Source organism: Aquarana catesbeiana, linkage group LG07, assembly GCF_042186555.1.
Source record: "Aquarana catesbeiana isolate 2022-GZ linkage group LG07, ASM4218655v1, whole genome shotgun sequence".
NCBI classification, from domain to species: domain Eukaryota; kingdom Metazoa; phylum Chordata; class Amphibia; order Anura; family Ranidae; genus Aquarana; species Aquarana catesbeiana.
The window spans coordinates 269,153,867-269,178,205 of NC_133330.1; the positions used below are offsets into that span (position 1 = coordinate 269,153,867).

Here is a 24,339-nt window from a genome sequence, read left to right on the forward strand (position 1 = left end):
TGCGGTTCGATTCTGCATTCTCCATGTGAACAGGCACTCCCAAAACTGCATCACATATTAGGTCTTCTACTTGTGTATCTAATCTAGACTTCATGAGGTGCTTGCAGTTGGGTTCCTGCCTCCCATAGTTATTGGGCCCCTGCTTCCTTGAGACGCTATGTTTAAATGCACCACCAGTGAGACATGTCTTATCATTACCATAGAGTCCAACACAAACAGCTATAAATTACACTGATCAAAACCCCCACAGCATGCTGGTAGTTGTAGTTCACTTAATTAAATGATGATCATTCGCTGCGGCGCTGCAGCTCTCTTGATGTCCATCCAGCTGGTGCCGCGCACCCATGTAATAACCCACGACGCAACTACTTTGTGCATCCAGGTGGATTATACCTTGGCCCAAAATAGGTAATTTTTTTTTTTTTTTTTTAATCTAGCTGTATATTTCTTGTTATTACTATAACCTACCACCAATGAACAACCCAAAATAGATTCTCCCGCTCCTGACGGTCGCAACAATACCATATATGTGTATGTTATTTGTATGCTGTAGTCCAGCCCAGAAGCAATAGTGCACATTTTGCTTCCTTTTTTTTTTTTCCTCCCCCCAAAGCACACCGACACTGATGCTAATTTTAAAAAATCCTGTTCAGAAATATACTGGAGGAAAAAATAATCTCATACCGTGCTAAAATAGCACAAAATAGAAGGCAACAAGCTGCAGCTCAATTTGTAAGATATATACAAACATCATAAGTAAGGAAAAAGTAGGAAGCTGCGCTAAAAGATTGATGTATATGCCTGGATGGGCACAATATAACAGTAAAGCAAAAATTGTGAAGTAAAGTGACAACTCCCCAATGAGAAGGAGGTAATAATAAACACAATCCAGTGAATAATAACGTCCAGTGAAAATAAAAGTTGTTGAAATAATCCTTCCGTGAGAAAATAGGAAACAACAAATAAAGTGAACCTCCACCGTACAAAATGCACGCTTACCAAAAGGCAAGCCTGTAAACTGAAATGGATATCCGGACATCGGATCATCACCAGTAATGAAATGCTTGATAAGGTGGAAGTACCAGAGGAAGATACAGGAGGGATCGTAGCTCAATGGAAGTACAGCAAATTAGAAGATTGGAAAACTCGTCTGGGAATGCCGGCCGGCTCGCAGACACCCGTCCACACACACACTGTACACCGCAATGACATCAGCATGCCTGCCTCCCTGACGTCATCGCGGTGTACAGTGTGTGTGTGGACGGGTGTCTGCGAGTCGGCCTGGTATTCCCATACGAGTTTTTCCAATCTTCTACTTTGCTGTAAGTGTACTTGTTTACAATAAATTGCTGCTTATGGTTTTATACTATGGAGAGTTTCCTTACATGTTCTTGGTATCCGGATTGCAGGTCCTTCCATTGAGCTACGATCCTCCTGTATCTCCCTCTGGTATTTCCACCTTATCAAGCATTTTATTACTGGTGATGATCTGATGTCCGGATATCTATTTTAGTTTACAGGCTTGCTATCGCTTGCATTTTGTTAAGCGTGCATTTTGTACAGTGGAGGTTCACTTTATTTGGTGTTTCCTATTTTCTCACGGAAGGATTATTTCAACAACTTTTATTTTCACTAGACATTATTCACTGGATTGTGTTTATTATTACCTCCTCCTCATTGGGGAGTTGTCACTTTACTTCACAATTTTTGCTTTACTGTTATATTGTGCCCATCCAGGCATATACATCAATCTTTTAGCGCTGCTTCCTACTTTTTCCTCAAATATATACTGACCTTGATCTTCAGCCCTTACCTGACCCAAACACTGACCTAGATCAAACCTTGATCTAGGTGATATTCTTTATTTTAAAACATTTTTTTACACTTTTTTTTTTCCCCTTTCTGCAAGTAACGAGAAAGATACATCGTATCCTTCCCCATTCACAGAAAAGAACATAAGGGTGGGGTTCACAGTGACTGATCACGGTGGTAGACAATCGGAGGCTACCACGGCAATCAGTTGACCTGGCATCGGGAGATCCGAGTCCTGATCGTTAGTACAGGGGCTCGGGGCTCTCGGTGAGACCCCCCGGTCTCCAGCACAAAGAGAGAAATACATATATGTGGCCCCACATATAAAAGCCCAGTGCAGTGAGGCAGCATATATGGGTTACTTCGGCGTGAAGGGGTTAAATTAAATTCTATAAAAACATGAAAATTAGCTAAAAAAATCATCACTCTGTTTCCATACAATAAAAAACGCAGTGCAATACTAAAAGCTTAAAAATTGCCAACAGCCTTACATTAAACTGCAGACCAGAAGGAAAATGAATAAATTCCTAGAACATCATTATCACGTCATACTTAATATATATTTTTTTTTTTTTTTTTACACTTAACGTGGTGTTTTTTATTGAAAAAAGGGTAAAACACATGCAGAGTACAGACATTCGTGGTACATTAATAAAGTAGTTGGGGTACAACAGGAAATGAAGTCAATAGGGTACATGGTGAAGATACATAGCCAGCATAAGGCGAAAGCATATTACACACTCTCAGCACACCCAGGGTGTCATGTCACGCCCTCCCTCACCCTCCTGCATGAGACCAAGATACAAGCAATGGCACATTAAAGGGGACCACATTCATCTGGCTTATGTGTTGCGATGGGACTTCTATGCTCATGCATAGATTATTCTACGGGTGTGTTACAAGTAGAGGCATTCTCCAACCAGGTATCCCACACTTTGCCATATTTGTTCGGGCATCCCCTGTGGGCATAGATTTCTTTTTTGTATGGAAGTACACCGTTAACATTAACTATCCACTCGCCCAGCGTTGGGGGAGCGGTTTGCATCCATCTTCTAGCTATTAGCAGCCTGGCTATGAATAATGATTCTTGAAGGAATATCTTATGATATTTATCTGAGTCAGGGTCTGGGAACACCCCCAATAAGCATTGTTTAGGGCATAGTGTCAGTGGAGAGCCCATTTCATCATGGATGAATTTTACTATTTGGGACCAATAGTCTTGTATTACTGGACATAGCCAGAGGAGATGAAAGAAAGTGCTGGAGGGGTTATCACAGCGGGGGCAGTTTGGGTTTTGATTGGGCTTGTATTTGGTTATGCGGTGAGGTGTCAAATAGGATCTGTGTAGAATGTACAAATGTGTAAGGCGATCTGACAGTTTGGTGGAGACTTTTTTACAGGTTTCAAGGGCATCCTCCCATTCATCATCCTCCAGCTCCCCCACGTCCCCTGACCACTTGTCTTTCAACTTATATACTATTGCAACTGCTGTGGGTCTAAGTAGTGAGTTGTAGAATCCAGAAATAAGTTTGTGATGGTCAGACCCCAACATAATATGCAGAACATCTGTTTGCTCTAAATTGGGGGGAGCCCCTCTGAATTGAGTATTAAGAGCATGGCGGAGCTGGAAATAGCGAAAGAGCATGTTATTTGGTAGGTCAAAGTCTGTTTTAAGTTGTTGGAATGATTTTAGGACATTTTCATGGTAGGCATCTGATATAAATCTTACCCCATGGTGGAGCCATAGTTCGGGATTTGGCACTTTTAGGAGTTCTCCCAAGTCTGGATTATCCCACGTGGGTGCATGGGAATGCGTGGTTGGTATTTTAAGTTTGTTTTTTACTACTTCCCAAACTCTACAGTAGTGATACAGCAGTCCTTTTCTATTGTCTAGTTTATAGATGCCTTTAAAAAGGGCCTGGAAGGGGTGTGAAACTCTGCGTCCTTGTGGGATACATAGCAGGGCTAGACAACAGAGTTTGTCATACTTATCTAAGTGAAAAAAGTGGGACAGTTGTGCCGCTAGGTAGTACAAATTAAAATCGGGTAGGGCCGCACCTCCCAATTCTGTCGGACTTTTCAACGTTTGCCAGGATAGTTTATGACGGCTAGATCCCCAGACGAATGAGTTAAGGATGGCCTCGATAGATTTAAAGATCCATAACGGTAGATAAATTGGGGTGTGCTATAGCACATATAAAAATTTAGGGAGAAGAACCATTTTAATTAAATTAATCCATCCTAGCACTCCAAGGGGTAGTTTAGCCCAGGTTTGTGTTTTGTGCTTCAGAATTGCTATTAAGGGTTCTTAAGGCGGACGTAGTCTTCCGGTGATCGAGTTATCACAATCCCTAAGTATGTCATAGCACTGACCCTAAGGAGTGGGGTTTCGGATTGTTCTTTGGTTGGAGCGCTAATATCAATCGGGAGGATTTGGGATTTGTCCCAATTAATCTTCAGTCCCGAATGTCTACCAAAGTTTTGGATTACCTCTAGGGCCACCTGTAAGGATAAGCCTGCGTCTGCTAGATATAGAAGCATATCGTCAGCATAAAGGCTTACCTTTTCTGATAGATTCTCGCGGGATAGTCCTATAATGCCTGGGTGCGCTCTGAGGGACGCAGCAAGGGGTTCCACCGCCAGTGCATACAACAGGGGGGAAAGTGGGCACCCCTGTCGAGTGCCCCTGGAGAGAGGAAACGGGTCAGAAACCCTCCCATTAACCAAGATCCTGGCGCAGGGACCCTGATATAATAATTGGATCCATTTAATAAAGCGGGGCCCGAATCCGAATTTTGCGAGGCATTCCCACAAGTATGTCCACTCTACAGAGTCGAACGCCTTGGCGGCGTCCAAGGATACCACCACTCTAGATCCCATGGTGTTGTGTTCAGCTTGGACATTCATATGGAGCCTACGCAAGTTATATGCCGTGTTTTTTGCCGGCATAAATCCGGTTTGATCCGGGTGGATCAATGACAGGATCACCGCATTTAGACGAAGCGCCAGGACCTTGGCCAGTATCTTTACATCTAGTTGGAGGAGAGATATCGGGCGATAGGACTCCGGAAATTCAAGATTTTTTCAGGGTTTAGGTATCAGGACTATATTTGCTTCGCGCATGGACGACGGCAGGGATTCAGATCTAAAAATGTGGGAAAATAATTCACACAGCTTGGGAATCAACGTCTCACTATATGTTTTGTAAAATTCTAGGGGTAGTCCATCGGACCCCGTCGCCTTCGATGGGCTAAGCAGGGAGATGGCTTTTGTTATCTTGCTCTCAGTGATGGGGGCCTCCAGCTGGTCTATTTGGGGTTGAGTAAGGCGGGGCAGTTCTATGTTAGACAGCAGCGATATTGTCTCCTCCACAGAGGCATTAGCATTAGAGGAATATAAGGATGCGAAGAAGGAGCGGAACTCCCCAGCCACTGCATCAGGTTCAGTTAGCAGTTTACCGTCTGCATCCCGAAGTGCGACCACCGTGGGAGGTCTGTGATCTAGATGTGCTAAGTAGGCCAGGAGTCAACCCGCCCGTTCTCCACATTCGTAGTGCCTCTGCTTATTATAATAAGTTTTCCTATCCGCTTTTTCGAAATATAGGTTGTTTACTATTCTGGTTTGTAATTTTAATTGGTCTGCCGTTGTCGCAGATGGGTCAGCTGTGAATTTCTGTTCTGCCTCTGTAAGGGATTGTTCTGCTAGTCTGAGAACCTGGGAGGAAGTTTTGCGGTAGCGGGAGATACGTTGCGACAGGATCATACGTGCATGAGATTTGAAAGTGTCCCAAATGATTTCGGGGGGTGCTGTGCCACTGTTTGGAAGAAAAATTCCCATTCGCTGGCTGCTTCCTCCAGGTCAGGGACAACCGTCAGCCAAAATGGGTTAAGCTTCCAATTGTATGACCTGGAGGGAGAGTCAATCCTGAGTGTGATCCAGTAAGGGGCATGGTCAGATAGAATGCGCGGTTTAAATCCTACTTGTCGGAGTAGGGGGGCAATGGTGCTGGAGATGAGGATGAGGTCGATACGCGACATGGTATTGTGAGAAGTAGAAAAACAGGAAAATGCCTTCTCAAGTGGATGGCGGTGTCTCCATGTGTCTATGAGGGCTAAATCAGTTATGATCTTGCCAAATCTCGTGTGGGTTGGGTGGGTACGTCTTGGGGTGTCAGTGATATACGGTCTAGTTCCCTATGCAGTATATTGTTGAAATCACCTAGCCACATCGCAGGAACAGTAGGGAATTGAGACATGTACGCTATCCCCTCGTGTATAACGTTAAGTTGAAAGGGAGGTGGGACATAGAAAGCCAAAATTAACAATTCTAGCCCATTCACTTTAGCATGTAGAAATATAAATCTACCCTGTGGGTCAGATTTAAGTGTGAGTAACTGTCTTCGCCACAAGTATAGCCACGCCCCTAGAGTTAGCAGAGTAGGGGGCTTGATAGAGCCAGCCCACCCATGGTTTCTTGAGTGCCATTTGGAGTTGGCCTGTGAGATGGGTCTCGACCAAAACCATAATGTCCACATGTAATGATTTAAGATATGCCAATGCTGCATTACGTTTGGGTTTAGCCCTGAGACCTCTCACATTCCAAGTCAAGCATTTAACATCCTGCATGGGAGTTTATTTGCGTCTGTGTATGTTACATACTCAATATCCATTCCAACATTGATTTCGCCATATGTGAGGGACTGCTCATCCCCCCTCCCCAACCTCCCACCCAAGTGTGCAAGGCCAGGCAGACAGGGACCTCCTATATCATTTGTGCATAGAAACCCAATGTGTTGATTATTAGGAAAGAACATCCTAGCAATGAGTAAACACCATATTTTATCACTTTTCAGCATGTAGTTTGTAAACCGAACAAGTAACCAGTCAGAACATTCTAAACTTAGTTGCTTTAACACACTAGCATACCTGGGTAGGCAATGCATCCATTTATGCATATATGCATTTTGCTGTTGCCAGGCATGCCAGGGAAACCTCTCTTGTGCCCTAGAGCAACTGTTACTGAGACAATGAGAAAAGAAAAAAAAACAGACGGGGTCCGAGGGGACACCCGTGACTAGGGGAGCGGTAATTCGCTGTAAAACAAGCATAGACGACAGGAGCGATTGTACCAGGGACATAACCATATTCCCTAGAATTCGAGTGTCACTATACTTAGCAGCTTGCCTTTATCATTAAGGACCGTGAGTCATATTGTATCTGTTTCAGGTGGGCTCCCGTCCGCGCCCATCCCCTGCGGAACGCACATCAAGCCTTTAGGCAGGCATATTGGCATAAAAATTGTGTATCGCACAAAGGATATGTCCGGCTTGAGTAGCGAGATCCAAACGTTCCGCCAATCATCCCGCCCCCCCTGTTCGGAAAATGTGTGTGCAAGCAGGGTAAGTAAGGTAATAATGTTCGCAACAGATTCTTAACACAGTACCTGCAGGGTAACAGGACCTCGGAACACATAGATCCACGTCATCCACCGTCCATCACAAAAGAAGGTCGTGTGGTGGTTTCAGGCCGAGTCACGATGCGGAGTTGCCTTACTTTCCAGCCACTGGAGAACAGCTTCAGGTGTGTCAAAGAAGTGTGTTCTGTCATCACCGACAACCCGCAGCCGTGCAGGGAAGAGCATCGCATAGGAGTAATGGCGGGCCCGCAGCTGGCGCTTTGCTTCGGTGAATGTGGCCCTCTTCTTCTGGACTTCCGCCGAGAAGTCTGGGAATACCTTAACTTCTGTGTTCTGAAAGGGTATGTTGCCCTTCAATCTTGTTAGCCGGAGCACTGCATCCTGGTCGCGGAAGTTAAGTAGTTTGGCAATGAATGTTCTCGGAGGAGCCCCTTGAGGGGGAGGTTTAGCCGCCTGCCTGTGTGCCCGCTCAATCACAAAAGTAGTAGAAAACTCAGCTCTCCCAAATGTGGTTATCAGTAAAGTCTCCAGAAACGAGGGGGGGTCAGAGCACTCTGAACCCTCTGGCAGGCCGACAAATCGCAGGTTACACCTCCTTAAGCGATTTTCCATGTCGTCTTGTTTGGCTAACACCATATTGAGTTGGTGCTGTAGTTGTTCGGCGTGGACTTGTAATGGCGGAACCTCATCTTCCACTCGGCTTAGGTGGGTTTCAGTTTCCGTGACACGCTCTCTTAACTTTTGTAGGTCTTGGCGTATTAACGATACATCCACCTTGACCTCCTCGATCTTACTGGTCAAGGTGCTTTTGCAGTCAGAGATTGCTTTGAGCACCCTCGCCGTGTCTTCCGCCGCCGAGTCAGCATGGGGAGAAGGGCCGGTGCCATTTTCACCTCCGGCGTCCTTTTCAGTGTTCCTGTATTTTGCCAGTTTTGCCGCTGGATCCGTCTTTTGTTTCGGCGGCGACATGCTCCCACAGGGGTCAGGCAGAACAGGGAGCCCAAGCGTGGTTGTTGAATGTGCAGGATTAACTCCAGGATCTGTTAGTGCGGAGCTCTCGTTCTTTGCTTCCTACGCCATGCCATTCCAGGCCACGCCCCCATACTTAATATTTTTAAAAAACATGATATTGTTGGTGACTATAATCTAATATGTAAGACTAGATGTTCCATTTTGTCTCACTTTGGTCTCAAAATATATATATATATATATATATATATATATATATATATATATATATATATATATATATATATATATATATATATAAAGAATTCATAAAAAAAAGGTCTTGGAACTCAAATTGTTAAGCTGCGTCACCAGTTAAAATGGTTCTAAAGTCAGAGTTTCTTTTTTTTTTATCTTAATGCATTCTATGCATTAAGGTAAAAAATCCTTCTGTGTGCAGCAGCCCCCCCTAATACTTACTTGAGCCCCATCTCAATCCAGCAATGTAGCACAAGTGTCAGCTGTCTGGGAGAGCACCATAAAGAGCACCATATGGTCGGCTGTGTCCAATCACAGCTGGTCACATGTGAACACGGAGATGCCGGTAATAGGCGCTCCTCGCCTCACACTGACAGAGTGTGAGGAGAGGAGAGCCGATCAGCAGCATCTCCTCACAGGGGACAGCTAGGTATCTAATCGGGGCACTGATCACCAGTGCCCTGATTACAATTAAGTGTCCACCACTGCCAGCAATGATTGCCCACCACTGCCAGCAATCAGTGCCAACTAGTGCCCACAATTGCCACCAATATGTGCCAGCAGTCAGTGGCCATTAGTGATGCCAGTCAGTGCTGGCTATCAGCGGTGCCCATCAGTGCTCATCACTTCCGGCCTTCAATGCCACCCATCAGTGCCGCCTAGCCGTGCCGCCTATCTTTGCCCACAAGTGCCGCCTATCTACCACCTCATCAGTGCCCATCAGTGCAGCCTCATCACGCCCATCAGTGAAAGAGAAAAATTACTTAGTTTCTCTCAGTAAATCTTGTAAATAAGAAATTTTTTTTGGAAAAAATAAAAAACCCGGAAGTGATTAAATACCACCAAAAGCAAGCTCTATTTGTGTGAAGTAAATGATGACAATTTCACATGGTTACAGTGTAGCATGACCGCAGAATTGTCATTCAAAGTGTGACGGCGCTGAAAGCTGAAAAATGGCCTGCGCAGGAAGGGTTGTAAGCCCTGTATTGAGCTGGTTAACATTGTATGCACATTTTTCTCCATGGTCTTTTTCAACTTTGACAATGGCTTCTACTATATTTTTTTATTTATGCTTTTTTCAGTAGTGTGGATATCGGTGCTTCCAGTGCCAAGGAGGAACTGTCATCTGTCAAGTCTAGAAGTGAAGGAGCATCATCTCACTCTTCACAGCCTTCCTCTGTTGCTTCATCTCCTTTATCAGTTTCCTCCCATAGAGGGAGTTCAAAGAGTAAGCCAAAGTTTTTTTATATCCTTGTTTCCTTCTTCCTTTTTTTTTTTTTTTTTTGGTAATAATAAGCGGATATATTTCATAGTATAGTCAAAATTGTATTCCCTAGCTTTTATCTTCTGCTGTCTCAGTGCTGAAAGCAGACCTGAAGTCAACAGACATTTCTGCTACTTCAAGTTCACCTTAAAGGGGTTCTAAAGATAAGTGTTTTTTCACCTTAATGCATCCCATGCATTAAGGTGAAAAAACACCTGTCAGTGACCGGCCCCCAGCTCCCCCCCCCCCCTCCCCATTTTACTTACCTGAACCCTCAAACTCCGTCTCTTGGCTAGGGGGTTCTCGGCTGTTGATTGGATAGATTGATAGCAGCAAATCCATTGGCTCCCGCTGCTGTAAATCAAATCCAATGACGCGGCCGCTGGGGGGCAGGGCTGAATCCTGCATTCGGGAGCGCGCCCACAAGGTAACCCCCTGGGAGAGCTGAGACGCCGAGGGACCCCAGAAGAGAAGGTTAGGGGCCACTCTGTGCAAAACAAGCTGCACAGTGGAGGGAAGTATGACATGTTTGTTATTTTTTTTTTAAAAAAAGGAACTTTTAGTATCACTTTAAGACCCCGTTCACACTGGTGCAGACACTAGCGGTAAAGCGCTGGTAGTTTTAGTGGTGCTTTACCACTATTATAACGGTCCACTATTAATCCCCGCTAGTGGCCGAAGAAAGGGTTAATAGCGCCCTTGTTGGGACGCTGCTCATTAATTTCAGGGCAGGGCATTTTGGCACCACCCCAAAGATGCTGCTTGCAGAACTTTTTTTCCCGTCCTGCAAGCGCACCACCCCAGTGTGAAAGTGCTTGGGCTTTCACGCTGGGGTGGCTTTGAGAGGCGCTTTACAGATGCTATTTTTAGCAATAAAATGCCTGAAAAGAGCTCCAGTGTGAAAGGGGTCTAACACTTTCTTACACATCTATAAAACTCAGTCCAGCTGCGGGTCTTGCCTGTTGAGTTAACCAGGAACTGGTTTCAAGCAGAGCCTATGATTTTACCTACTTACAGAGGATCTTCAGTCTTCACAAGAAATAAGGACCTGTTCTCATCATAGAAACGCAGTTCAGATGCGTTTGATGCTTTTCTGCATGGGCGCTTTTGATGCAGTCCAGTGCATCCCCCCCCCCCCCCTCTTTTTGTTAACCCTAAGGGCCAGTTCACACCACATGCAGTCCAGTGCGTTTTTTTTTTTTCTGCATCAAAAATGCATGGAAAGTAGGTTATATAATTTTCAATGGCATAGCTCATACCAGTGCGTTCCAGTTCCAGAAAAAAAAGTATAACATGCTGCATTTTTCCTGCACTGGACTGTACTGGAACACTGTAAAACACATCAAAAACACACTGGAAGGCACATGTTCTTATTTAAGGTTAAGAAAAAAGAGAGGGATAAAAATGCACTGGCCTGTATCAAAAACGTGCATGCAATCATACAAATCCCTAAGATTGGCCATTCATAGAGGTACTAAGCTGGATCTTCCCCTTAAAACAGGGATATGCAATTAGCGGACCTCCAACTGTTGCAAAACTACAAGTCCCATCATGCTTCTGCCTCTGGGTGTCATGCTTGTGGCTGTCAGTCTTGCAATGCCTCATGGGACTTGTAGTTCTGCAACAGCTGGAGGTCTGCTAATTGCATATCCCTGCCATATCTCTGACAACGTCTATGAAAGCCACCATCAAAGCTTGGGAGGAGGCGGTTAGGCTGGCATGCCCCAGTTATCAGGGCTTTTCACCCTCAACCCCTTTGTGGATGAATCCCAAATTACCACACTTATTTCTTTTTCGTACATCACGGGACACAGAGCCACAGTATTTACTGAATGGGTTATATAGCCGCCACTAGGTGATGGACACTGGGACACCCTAGACAGGAAGGCAGGCAAAAATCAGCGCCAAAAAGGAGCTGGTTCAGGTAGTCGGGGCAAAGAAGGGTCCTTCTAATCGCCATTGTATGAATTTGTTGGGAAAGATAGTGGCTTCATTCGAAGCGGTTCCCTATGCTCAGTTTCATTCAAGACCGCTGCAAAACAGTATCCTGTCTGCCTGGAACAAGAAAGTTTGGGCGCTAGATTTTCCGATGCGCTTGTCGCCAATAGCGCATCAGACCCTTAGTTGGTGGTTGGCTCCCGAGAATCTGCGGAAAGGGAAATTCTTTTTACCAGTTACCTGGAAGGTGGTAACAGATGCCAGCCTTTCGGGTTGGGGTGCAGTTCTGGAAGAGACGACTGTCCAAGGGAAATGGTCCAAAACCGAGAGGACCTTACCCATCAACATTCTAGACATTTGGGCGGCGTACCTAGCCCTAAAGGCCTGGACATTCAGGTTGCAGGGTTGTCCTGTCAGGATCCAATCCGACAATGCCACAGCAGTGGCTTGTATCAATCACCAAGGGAGCACCAGGAGTCGTGCAGCCCAAGGAGAGGTAAACCAGATCCTAATCTGGGAAGAAAAGCATGTGACGTGCATATCGGCAATCTTCATTCCAGGGGTAGAGAACTGGCAGGTGGACTACTTAAGTCGCCAGCAGTTGTTCCCAGGGGAATGGTTCCCTTCACCCCGACATCTTCCTGGCTATATGCCAAAGATGGGGGATCCCGGACGTAGATCTGTTTGCGTCCAGGTTCAACGACAAGATCGACAACTTTGTGTCAAGAACAAGGGATCCGCTTGCATGCGGGATAGATACGTTGGTGACTCCATGGGATCAGTTCTCGCTGATTTATGTATTCCCTCCTATTCTGCTGCTACCACGAGTTCTTCGCAGGATCAAGCAGGAAAAGAAGTCTGTGCTTCTGGTGGCCCAGAAGATCTTGGTATGCAGAAATGGTAAAGACTGCGGTAGCGCCTCCATGGACCCTACCACCACTTCCAGACCTGCTATCGCAGGGACCAGTGTTCCATCCTACCTTTACAAAGGCTAAATTTAACGGTTTGGCTATTGAAACCCACATTCTGAAGAATCGTGGGCTTTCAGGCTCAGTAATTTCTACCTTGATTAATGCAAGGAAGCCAGATGCCAGAGTCCTTTATTATAGAGTCTGGAAGGCATATGTCTCCTGGTGTGAATCCAGGGGTTGGCATCCCAGAAAGTATGTCATAGGGAGAATCCTTGCTTTTCTGCAAATGGAGTTAGAGATGAAGCTGGCCTTGAGTACTATCAAGAGCCAGGTCTCTGCCTTGTCGTTATTGTTTCAACGCCCACTTGCTTCGCTTTCTTTGGCCCAAAGCTTTATACAGGGGGTACCATGGCTTAATCCACCGGTTAGAGCTCCCCTGAACCCTTGGGACTTGAATTTAGTTCTGTCGTCATTACGGAAACCGCCTTTTGAGCCAATACAACATATTCCCTTGGTCTTTTTGTCAAGGAAGCTAATTTTTCTGGTAGCCATTTCTTCTGCAAAGAACCATATTTAATTATTCATAAGTATAGAGTAATATTGCGTCCTCATCCTAGCTTTCTACCGAAGGTGGTTTCACGTTTTCATCTAAACCAGGATTTTGTTCAGCCTTCATTTTTTCCAGAACCCTGTTCTACGGAAGAAAAGTCACTACATTCTCTGGATGTAGTGAGAGCGGTCAAAACCTATTTGGAGGCGACTGCTCAGATTCGCAAGATGGATGTTTTGTTTGTGTTGCCTGATGGTCCTAAAAAAGGACAGGCAGCGTCGAAATCTACCATTGCTGAGTGGATTCGGCAGGTAATTATTCAAGCTTATGGTTTGAAGAGTAAAGTTCCACCTTTTCAAATCAAAGCGCACTCCACCAGGCCTCCATGGCTCAAATCTGCAAGGCTGCAACTTGGTCTTCAGTCCATACATTCACCTGATTCTATCAGGTGGATGTGAGAAGGCATGAGGATATCGCCTTTTGTCGCAGTGTGCTGCAGGCAGCAGTATAGGTCCTCAGGTCTGATTGCACCCTACTTTTGTTTGTGTCTCCCTCCCCTGAGATAGCATTGCTCTGGGACATCCCATTCAGTAAATACTGTTGCTCTGTGTCCTGTGATGTACGAAAAAGAAAATAGGATTTTTAGGGGAGGGAGGTCCCTCCCCTCTTCTAATACAAGTGTATTGCTTTGCTACAAAACTGAGGTACTCCCAGTAAGGGGAGGGGTTATATAGGGGGCTAAACTTCCTGTCTAGGGTGTGCCATTGTCCATCACCTAGGGGTGCCTATATAACCCACCCATTCAGTAAATACTGTGGCTTTGTGTCCCGTGATGTACTCGAAAAAAAGCATTTTTTCAGGTGAGCTGTTATAAAAATCCTATTATTCCTTTCATGATCCCATGGGATGGGTGACTAGGGGAATCAAATTGCTCAAAGACATCACAAGAGATGGGGAATTATTAACTTCTGACCAGCTCAAACACAGACAGGACCTTCCCAACTCGCAATATTTTAGGTAGCTTCAATTGCAACATGCATTCCAGGTCCAGTTTAGGGACAAGAGCATTGAGTCCTTTCCTTCTGACTTGGAAAACCTGCTTATAACTGAGGAACTTCCAAAAACCTTACCTGTCACTTACAAAGAATTGTTTTAAAAAAGGTTGAAGGCAGTGCTCAAATGTATGGAGTGGTGGGAGGCTGAAGTCTCTGACCTTCAGGGGGAAGACTGGGATGACAAGTGGGATCATCCTTTTCAACACCTGGGAGCGGCAAGGGATAGATTGATCCACTTTAAATTTTTGCATAAATTTTATTACACACCTGCTCTGGTGGCAATTACATATCAATCTGTTCCTGCAGATTGCTGGAGATGTTCCTTCTCGCCGGCAGCTGTTGATCATATCTTCTAGAGTTGTCCTCAGATCCAGCCATTTTGGACTGCGGTTACCTCCTGCATGTCGGAGGTCCTAATGGTCCCCCGTCCCTTTGACGATCAGTATGTGTCTCCTGGGCTTGGTAGAGGAGGTATTCCCATCTCGGGCTCATATAACCCTACTCAATATCCTTTTTGTTTTATGGGAGGAAGGCCATTTTGCTACACTAGAGGAAGCCGCAGGCCCCTGACGTGCAATTCTGGAAAGGGCTAGTTGACTCAATGATGCCATTTTTTAAAGCGACATACTTGTCTAGAGGATGTGGGAAGAAATTTGAGAAGTCGTGGCAGGCATGGTATAACTTTGATCTAACAGTGGGTTAGAAACGTATGTGGCGATTGACAGCTATGATGAATGCATCACGTCAACTACTGAATAGGAGTTAGGAAATATTTGTGGTCAAGAGAATACTGGGGTTTGAATATACCTCAAGGAGTTTTTGGCCCTATTTGAAATTGAGCCCTATACTGGAGATAAATGGGCGCTACACCAAAAATCCTTGAGGTATTACACTGAGTTGCAGGTGCACATTTATCAAGGGGGTTACATGTGTAGAAGTGAAGAGTGAGAGAACTGAGTATTTGGGTTTTTGGCGGGGGGGAGGGGGGGTTGTTACCTGAATGTTTTAGTTAGTGCTACTGTTAGCTAGTCTGAATCTTTGTTGTACCTGTAAATGTTGGCCGTATTCCTGGCTCGGTGTTGTGCCATGTCCTTTCTCTAATGTATGTCTTCTTTAAAACATAATAAAAAGAAATTTACAAAAAAAAAAAATGCGCATGCTTAAAAGCATCTGGAACGAATTCGTACTTTATTTCTAAGGTGTGAACTGGCCCTAAATAAGGACATGTGCGTTCCAGTGCGTGTTTGGTGTGTTTTACAGCATTCCAATGCAGGAAAAATGTGCAGCATGTTCTACTTTTTTCATTTTTTTATTTTTACTGGAATGCACTGAAACTGACTGCACTGGTGTGAACTATGCCAATGAAAACCATATAACCTACTTTCCATGTGTTTTTAATGCAGGAAAAAAACGCACTGGACTGCATGTGGTGGGAACTGGCCCGAAAATTAAGTCAGCAGCTACAAATATTGAAGCTGCTGATTTTTTTAAAAAAAAGTACACCTAACCAGTGCTGTCCTCACCCTGGCCAGTTCTTTGCCAGTTTTTTGGTCCTGGGTGCTGGCATGTTTACTAAAGAAACTGGCCATGACTCCTTGTGGCTTTACAGCCAGCTTCCTGGGACCTGTGACTTGTTTCAGAAGGTCGTAGGGGAAGGGGGCACTTACACTCCGATCGCCTAGATGGACTAGGTACCTGCTCTTCTGTCCCCCTCCAAAAGTGGGAGAGGAGGGGAGGAAGGAGATGGTAAATTGGAACTTCCCTTTTGGGGTGTTTTAAGTATCCAAATCATAGACTCAGTCTGTACATAGTTGATGATGGTGCACATGAATACGTCAAATACCTGGTCCGTCCACCAAGCCCCCCCCCCCCCCCCACAACATGCTGTGGTTACTCCTTTCTGCGTGTGTAGGTCCTGTAGTGACGTACAAGCCAGGGAGAGAAACTGCAGCAGACAGGACAGCTATTCACAGACCAAAGTGTCAAATACTTGCAGAAAAGCAGCGGAGCTTAAAGTGGTTGGGTAAACCCTTACAGACCACTTTTTACTATAGGTAAGCCTACAATAATGCTTACTTGTAGCTCCCCCGGATATCTCCTAAAGCTGCACAGTTTAGGAGATATCCCCTGTATCAGCATGCGCCGATGTCAGCGGCTTCCGCACGCGTGTGCGGGAGTGATGTCATCGCGGCTCCGGCCAATCACAGCACCAGAGCCCGCCGCAATACCCGGGAGTAACTCTGCGAGCGATGACGCCGGCTAAAGCAGTGTACGCGGACCGATAGGGGGCTTCGATCTGAGGTGAGTATTTCATAATGAGCTCGTATGCTATGCATATGAGCTCTTTATGCCTTTGTCTTGCAGGTTTTCTTTCTTTTTTTTTTTTTTTTTTTTTTTTAAATTACATTTAATTTGCATCTCTCTGCAAACTGAAGAAACTGTATAAGTGTTATAACTTTTTTTTTTTTCTTATTCTTTTTTGTAGGGAAGGACTTTCAGAATGATAACCCTCAACTGCCTCTGGATATGGTGCAAAACCCTTCGGGCTCTGAACACAAAAGCCATGTCAGCAAGCAGGCTCAATCTGGAAAAGAGCAATCTGCAGGCTCTGAATCTGACAGCACCATGGGTGATCTTTCTTCTCGATCTATTACCAGGTACAGTTTTTCCTAATTTTTTTTTTTTTTTTAGCAGCTTTTTCCAGCGACAGTCTGTGATTAAAATCCTATATATTTTATGTACGTTAGCCTTATGTCTGATGGAGGACGGAATGATAAAAGTTATCATTCCAGCATAAAGGATACAGCAGGAAAAGCACCCTCACCACCAGCCCACTCAGTCTCTGCAGCCGCAGGAACCCAAGCACCAGGATTAATGGCTGCATCAGGACAAAGTATGTTTTCCTGTTTCTCCCTCTGGGTTCTGTACTTTGTATCATAGATTGGATTTTTTTATTGAATAAATGTGTCTGCTGCAGGTGCTATTCGATTTTCCCCTGCTGGATTACAGCACCGCATATCTGCAGAACTAAACTACTTGGGTGCCATGGAGGAATCTGTTAGACAGCTTTGTGATGTGGAGCGTGTCCGCGGAATTTCACTTGCACAGCAAGAAACTGTTTCCCTGGCACAGATCCTAAAGGTAAGATCTGACACTGCCTCTCGTACCTAACTAAGGGTTATGCTATGCACTGTTGGCAAATTTTGTGTTTAGCCACTTGGCTACCGGGCCATAGTAAAATGACGTCCTCATTTTGGGGGGGGGGTGTATCTGAATGATGCTACAGGCATCATTCAGATATCATTCTTTTTAGCAGGGGATTCTGTGCACGATAAGAACGATCATATCGGCACTTCTCCCGCTTGATCATTCTTATAGGCGACGGGAGGGAACGCCCCACCCCTCCTGCCGCTATCCGGTGCTTCTCCGGGCTCTCCCGTGCTATCGGGAGCCCAGAGAGTGAATTCGGCCGGCGCCGGATGAGGACGATAGAGATTTCTGGTGAACAGATGGTCAACAGTCATCTCTATGGCCGTCGGAGGCCCGGGCGCGATGTTATGACATCACGCCCGGACCCCGCATTGTAAACAAAGCCGCGATTGCGGCTGTCGGCATGAGATCGGAGAATTTTTTTTTTTCCGATCTTATGCTTTACAGCCTGGAGGAGAGATGTGGGGTCCTATTGACCCCGCATCTCTCCATAAAGAGGACCTGTCACGATAGATTCCTATTACAAGGGATGTTTACATTGACAGTGATCAAAAAAAATTTAATAAAGTAAAATAAAAAAATAAATTAAAATTTTTTTTCTTTTAAAACGCCCCTGTCCCCGATAGCTCGCGCTCAGAAGCGAACGCACACGTAAGCCCCGCCCACGTATGTAAACGTCTTTCAAACCACACATGTGAGGTATCGCCACGTGCGTTAGAGCGAGAGCAATAATTCTAGCCCTAGACCTCCTCTGTAACTCTAAACTGGTAACCTGTAAAAATTTTCAAAGCGTCGCCTATGGAGATTTTTAAGTACCGAAGTTTGGCGCCATTCCATGAGTGCGCACAATTTTAAAGCGTGACATGTTAGGTATCTGTTTACTCGGCGTAACTTCATCTTTCACATTAAGCAAAAAAATTGGGCTAACTTTACTGTTTTTTTTTTTTTTTTTTTTTTTAAGCACAAAACTGTTTTTTTTCCAAAAAAAAAACGTATTTGAAAAATTGCTGCACAAATACCGTGCGAGATAAAAAGTTGCAATGACCGCCATTGTATTCTCTAGGGTTTTTGCTAAAAAACCATATATAATGTTTGGGGGTTCTATGTAATTTTCCAGCAAAAAAATGATGATTTTTACATGTAGGAGAGAAATGTCAGAATTGGCGTGGTAAGTGGTTAATAAAGCAAGGGAAGAATCATGTTCTAAACAAAGCAAGAAATTAAAATAAAGTCAACATATCGTTTTGCTTGTTATACTGTAATACTGTTATACTGTAATGTTGGATTGCTTTAGGATTCTTTGCACAACAGACTGTGTGTTTTCCTTTTGTTTTGCTCCGTTTTCCAGAGCAGTCAAAATGAATGGGTATGAAAAATGTAATTGTTTTAGTGGGGCTCATTCATTGTTCTGCTAGGGAGGAAGGCATAAAAGTTGACTTTTTTTTTTCTAGCATACTTAAAGCACAAATTTAGTTTAACGTTCCTTTTTGTTTCTTACAGTCTCAACAACAACGACATGAGCAAAGTATGGCTGCTCTGAGACTTCAAGCGGAACAGGAGGCCCAAGCAAGTATGAGGCAGCTGGAGGAGGCACGTCAGATTGCAGCACAGGTAAGGAAAATCCTATGAATGTGATGTTCCGGGGCAACTGCATCAAGTGGGTGAATAGACTGAAGGTGTAATCCCTTACCTTGTTAAACAACCCGTTCAATGAAATGAAAGGCAAACACGTCTTTGTGTGATGCGCTGACACTAACACACACACACACACACACACACACACACACACACACACACACACACACACACCCCGAAAACTTGACCATACTGAGAGGGATGTGCTTCTAATCCTAGGGTGGTCAGTTTGAAACGGGAAAGCAGGGGGACTGGCAGAAACACCAGGGTTGTCACACACCGGAAGCAATACAAAGAGAACAGGATTTTTCATACTTTTTTTTTTCTTTTTTTTTTTTTTTTTTCTTCTTTTTTTAATACTAGTACATGGTACAAGAGATGCATCTCAGGAACATGAACTGTTAGGGCAACCTATATTCTTTTAAAGCGTTTGTTACCCAAAAAAAAAAAGTATCCTGTTCCTTTAAAACATGAGTAACAGCACAGTGCTTGTGCTGTGTAATTTGGCCCCTTGCAACCTGAAATAGCTGGCTGATCCTGCCTGGATCTGCCCTCCCCTCTGTAAACTGACCACGGTTTATCATGGATGCTGGAGGCACGTAAACTGACCCTGACACCGTGGTTAGTTTACGTGTCTCCTGTCCTCTCCTGCTCCCCTCCCTGCCTGTCTGCTCTGTGTCGGCCCCTCCCCTCCTGCTAAAATTACAGTTCGCAATTCACGCTATCCTCTGTTGATTAATGTAATCTGCCCCTGTGTCTATGCCCTGTAAAAAAATTAATTAATTAATTAAATGCTGCTATACACCTGATTTTAGAGAACCAACCGGCGCTCACATGACTGGCCTGCTCTCTCCTCTCCTCCTCCCCTCTCCTCTCCTCCTCCCCTCTTAACTGACGTCAGCGGGGAAATCTCGGCCCTGCCCGCTGCAGCTCTCGGGGCGAGAGGGGAGAGAGCTGTCCGATCACTTAAGCGCAGAACGGCGCTCTGAAATCAGGTATATAGCTGAATTTTTTTACGGCGCAAACACAGATGCAGATTACATTATTAAGCAGAGAGGATAGTGTGAATTGCGAACTGTGGGTTAACAACCCCTTTAATGCAGCAATTGATATAAGCTTTCATAGAATCAATATGGTGACAGAGATGCATATATTTTAAATTGAAGAGAGCAGGAAAGCTCTGGAAAGGGCAATAGGGGAGTTGTGTACATACAGTATATTCAGACTTCTTTTTTATTATAATTTGAATGTTAGTCAACCTTTTACTTTTCCCAAAAAAGGCCCTATGCATTAGTGTCCTTAACCCATTATAATTCTGTGCTCCATTTTGCAAATGTTTGCTTTTAAAGCTGCCTCCAGATAGGACATACTCTGGGTTGGATGTGCATTGCTTGACACTCATGGACAAGCACTCTTGGCTTTGGTCCCTACCCATGTATGCACAGTCCACTCTCTCTAGGACTCTCGCAGAACTCTGAGCTTCAAGAGAGGGGCTGCATGGATGGAGAATGAAGCTGAGCGTGTATGTCCTGCCATATGCAGGATGGAGAGTGGAGGAAAATTATATGAGCAGTTTGAAAGGGTAAACATTTATTTGCAAAACCGAGCACAGCATATTACTGTGTTAAGGACATTGAATAGGATAATTTTTAGGGAAAGTAAGTAAAGGTAGACAAACCCTTTAATAAGTTTCCCTATTTTATTAAATAATCTGCCTAAACTATAAGCTCAGTAAGCATCATAAAATGTAGCAGAAACCTCCATAACCGTGTTAGTATAAAATTATGATAAAATAAAGCTTTAACACACAGTAAGGCTCTCTAATTTAGCCAAGTTACTGTAATTTTCAAATCTTTTTGGACAACTCAACTTTTTGAAAATACATTTTACCTTTTTGTTTTTTTTGTGTTTTTTCCTTCCTGCCAAAAACCCTTTCCCTTGTGGTGAGTAAGAGCAGGTTGTCAGGTGTATGTAATTCCCTTGTGTTTGCCCAAGAACTAATACACAAGATTATTATTGCAAGGGCTGCATGAACCTGATGCAGAAGTCACTTCCATTTTAAGGGGTGCAATAGTTGTTTTTTTTTCTGTACTTCTACTTCTGAAATACTACTTGAAGTGTTCTAATGTAATTTATCATGTCTAATAAGGCTTATTAACCCACAGACACAGGCAGAAATGCTACAGCGTTTCCAGAAGACATTAGAAGCATCTGCAACTCAAAATGTGGTCCAGACGCAAGAGGTAGGTAAAGACTTCATAGTCGCAGCCTATCATCTGGTAGATTTGGTCCATAGATTACAGAGAGCTTTGGTTATAATTCTCCTATTTTTTGTGCTATGCACAACCCATTCTTTTCTGGAACTGATCTTTTGTTCCCTATAGGAGGCAAGAGTCTTCATTATATGAGCCCTCAAATCTGTAAATTTTAAGTCAATTCTTCAACTTCCTTTTATACTTTTTCACAGTCCTATGCACAGTCCTTACCTCTTTTGTCTAAAATTGTATGATTGCACTCCACAAGTACTGTCAATTAATAGGAGGGAAAGAATAGCAACACCTCTGGCCTCTGTAAGTAATAATATGTCTTCCTTTCCCTTAGACTGTGGACCATGATTACTTGTCTCCTACCAGCTCAGATCCTGCTGCCATCTCTCCCCTTGAACAACAGAAGCGCCAGCGTTCTCGTACTATTAGGTATCACATTGTTTGTTTGTTTTTATCTTCTTATAATGTTTAATCCATTCAGATATTATATATATATATATATATATATAGAGATATATATATATATATATATATATATATATATATATATAATATACACACACAGTGGGTACGGAAAGTATTCAGACTCCCTTAAATTTTTCACTCTTTGTTATATTGCAGCCATTTGCTAAAATCATTTAAGTTCATTTTTTTCCTCATTAATGTACACACAGCACCCCATATTGACAGAAAAACACACAATTGTTGACATTTTTGCAGATTTATTAAAAAAGAAAAACTGAAATATTACATGGTCCTAAGTATTCAGACCCTTTGCTCAGTATTTAGTAGAAGCACCCTTTTGATCTAATACAGCCATGAGTCTTTTTGGGAAAGATGCAACAAGTTTTTCACACCTGGATTTGGGGATCCTCTGCCATTCCTCCTTGCAGATCCTCTCCAGTTCTGTCAGGTTGGATGGTAAACGTTGGTGGACAGCCATTTTTAGGTCTCTCCAGAGATGCTCTATTGGGTTTAAGTCAGGGCTCTGGCTGGGCCATTCAAGAACAGTCACGGAGTTGTTGTGAAGCCACTCCTTCGTTATTTTAGCTGTGTGCTTAGGGTCATTGTCTTGTTGGAAGGTAAACCTTCCGCCCAGTCTGAGGTCCGGAGCACTCTGGAAAAGGTTTTCATCCAGGATATCCCTGTACTTAACCGCATTCACCTTTCCCTCGATTGCAACCAGTCGTCCTGTTCCTGCCGCTGAAAAACACCCCCACAGCAAAAAAAGAGAAAGAGGGGACACTCAACGTACAAAAAATATCAGGGCTGCGCACCCCATACGATGCATTGAAGAAAGACGAAAAAAGACCCCCTGAGCGGGGCTTTAATGCAGCCAATGATAAAAGATGATAAAGAAAAATGTAATAATCAAGTTAATTTATTAATACAAAAAATTATTGCACATAATTGATGACCTCTGACATTGGAAGTCAAGACATGAACTGTGGTACAGCAAATTGTTAAAAAGCCGGCAACAATGTACAATGCAATATATCCAAAGCAACAAGATCAAGTTTACTATTGATGTCCTGATGCGTTTCGACCCTGAGGGGTCTTCTTCAGAGGACAGATGGTTAATCAACTGTGAGAATGTAAACATATATCACAAGATTTTTAGAAAAAACAACATACAGCTCAGTGCAACGTTATCAGTCAAGAAGTAATAAAGAATATATACATGTGATAGTATACAATAGATACCTGGCATTTATATTTGTACATGTTACATTTCTGTATATTATATATTTACCAATTAAGTTGCTTCTGATGGTTGGCCGTGGCGTGGAAAAGTCAGCACCTCCTCTCCTTCTCTCCGTCCCCCAGACGGTGAACTAACCCCCCCCGGGGGGAAGCGAGCATCAAGTCACCGCACCTTGCAAGGGATCACACAAAAAACACCCCCACAGCATGATGCTGCCACCACCATGCTTCACTGTTGGGACTGTATTGGACAGGTGATGAGCAGTGCCTGGTTTTCTCCTCACATATCGCTTAGAATTAAGGCCAAAAAGTTCTATCTTGGTCTCATCAGACCAGAGAATCTTATTTCTCACCATCTTGGAGTCCTTCAGGTGTTTTTTTTTGCAAACTCCATGCGGGCTTTCATGTGTCTTGCACTGAGGAGAGTCTTCCGTCGGGCCACTCTGCCATAAAGCCCCGACTGGTGGAGGGCTGCAGTGATGGTTGACTTTCTACGACTTTCTCCCATCTCCCGACTGCATCTCTGGAGCTCAGCCACAGTGATCTTTGGGTTCTTTTTTACCTCCCTCACCAAGGGAGCTCAGTTTGGCCGGACGGCCAGCTCTAGGAAGGGTTCTGGTCGTCCCAAATGTCTTCCATTTAAGGATTATGGAGGCCACTGTGCTCTTAGGAACCTTAAGTGCAGCAGAAATTTTTTGTAACCTTGATCAGATCTGTGCCTTGCCACAATTCTGTCTCTGAGCTCTTCAGGCACTTCCTTTTGACCTCATGATTCTCATTTGCTCTGACATGCACTGTGAGCTGTAAGGTCTTATATAGACAGGTGTGTGGCTTTCTTAATCAAGTCCAATCAGTATAATCAAACGCAACTGGACTCAAATGAAGGTGTATAACCATCTCAAGGATGATCAGAAGAAATGGACAGCACCTGAGTTAAATATGAGTGTCACAGCAAAGGGTCTGAATACTTAGGACCATGTGATATTTCAGTTTTTCTTTTTATATAAATTTGCAAAAATGTCAACAATTCTGTTTTCTGTCAATATGGGGTGCTGTGTGTACATTAATGAGGAAAAAAATGAACTTAAATGATTTTAGCAAATGGCTGCAATATAACAAAGAGTAAAAAATTTAAGGGGGTACTTTCCATCATATATATATATATATATATATATATATATATATATATATATATATATATATATATATATATATATATATATATCATTTTAAAATAATAAAAAAAACTTTTAATTGACTAATCATTATTTATTTTTTTCACAGAACTTTGTAGCCATTTTATTCACATTTTGGCTTGATTCATTATGTGCTAGCAGGAAGTTCTTAGTACAGCTAGGTGGATTAGTCTCTT

The 24,339-nt window shown here is 43.7% G+C and overlaps 1 protein-coding gene across 3 annotated transcripts in view; it reads left to right on the forward strand.

Moving 5' to 3' along the window:
• The window catches only part of CEP350 (centrosomal protein 350), a 119,295-nt gene that overhangs the window by 38,270 nt on the left and 56,686 nt on the right, over window positions 1–24,339 (forward strand). For all 3 annotated transcript variants that reach the window (XM_073593329.1, XM_073593327.1, XM_073593330.1), the window contains exons 14-20: window positions 9,516–9,661; window positions 16,637–16,808; window positions 16,899–17,044; window positions 17,129–17,292; window positions 18,862–18,972; window positions 21,162–21,239; window positions 21,598–21,692. In XM_073593329.1, the coding sequence (XP_073449430.1) occupies window positions 9,516–9,661; window positions 16,637–16,808; window positions 16,899–17,044; window positions 17,129–17,292; window positions 18,862–18,972; window positions 21,162–21,239; window positions 21,598–21,692 (912 nt within the window). The remainder of the gene's footprint in view (window positions 1–9,515; window positions 9,662–16,636; window positions 16,809–16,898; window positions 17,045–17,128; window positions 17,293–18,861; window positions 18,973–21,161; window positions 21,240–21,597; window positions 21,693–24,339) is intronic.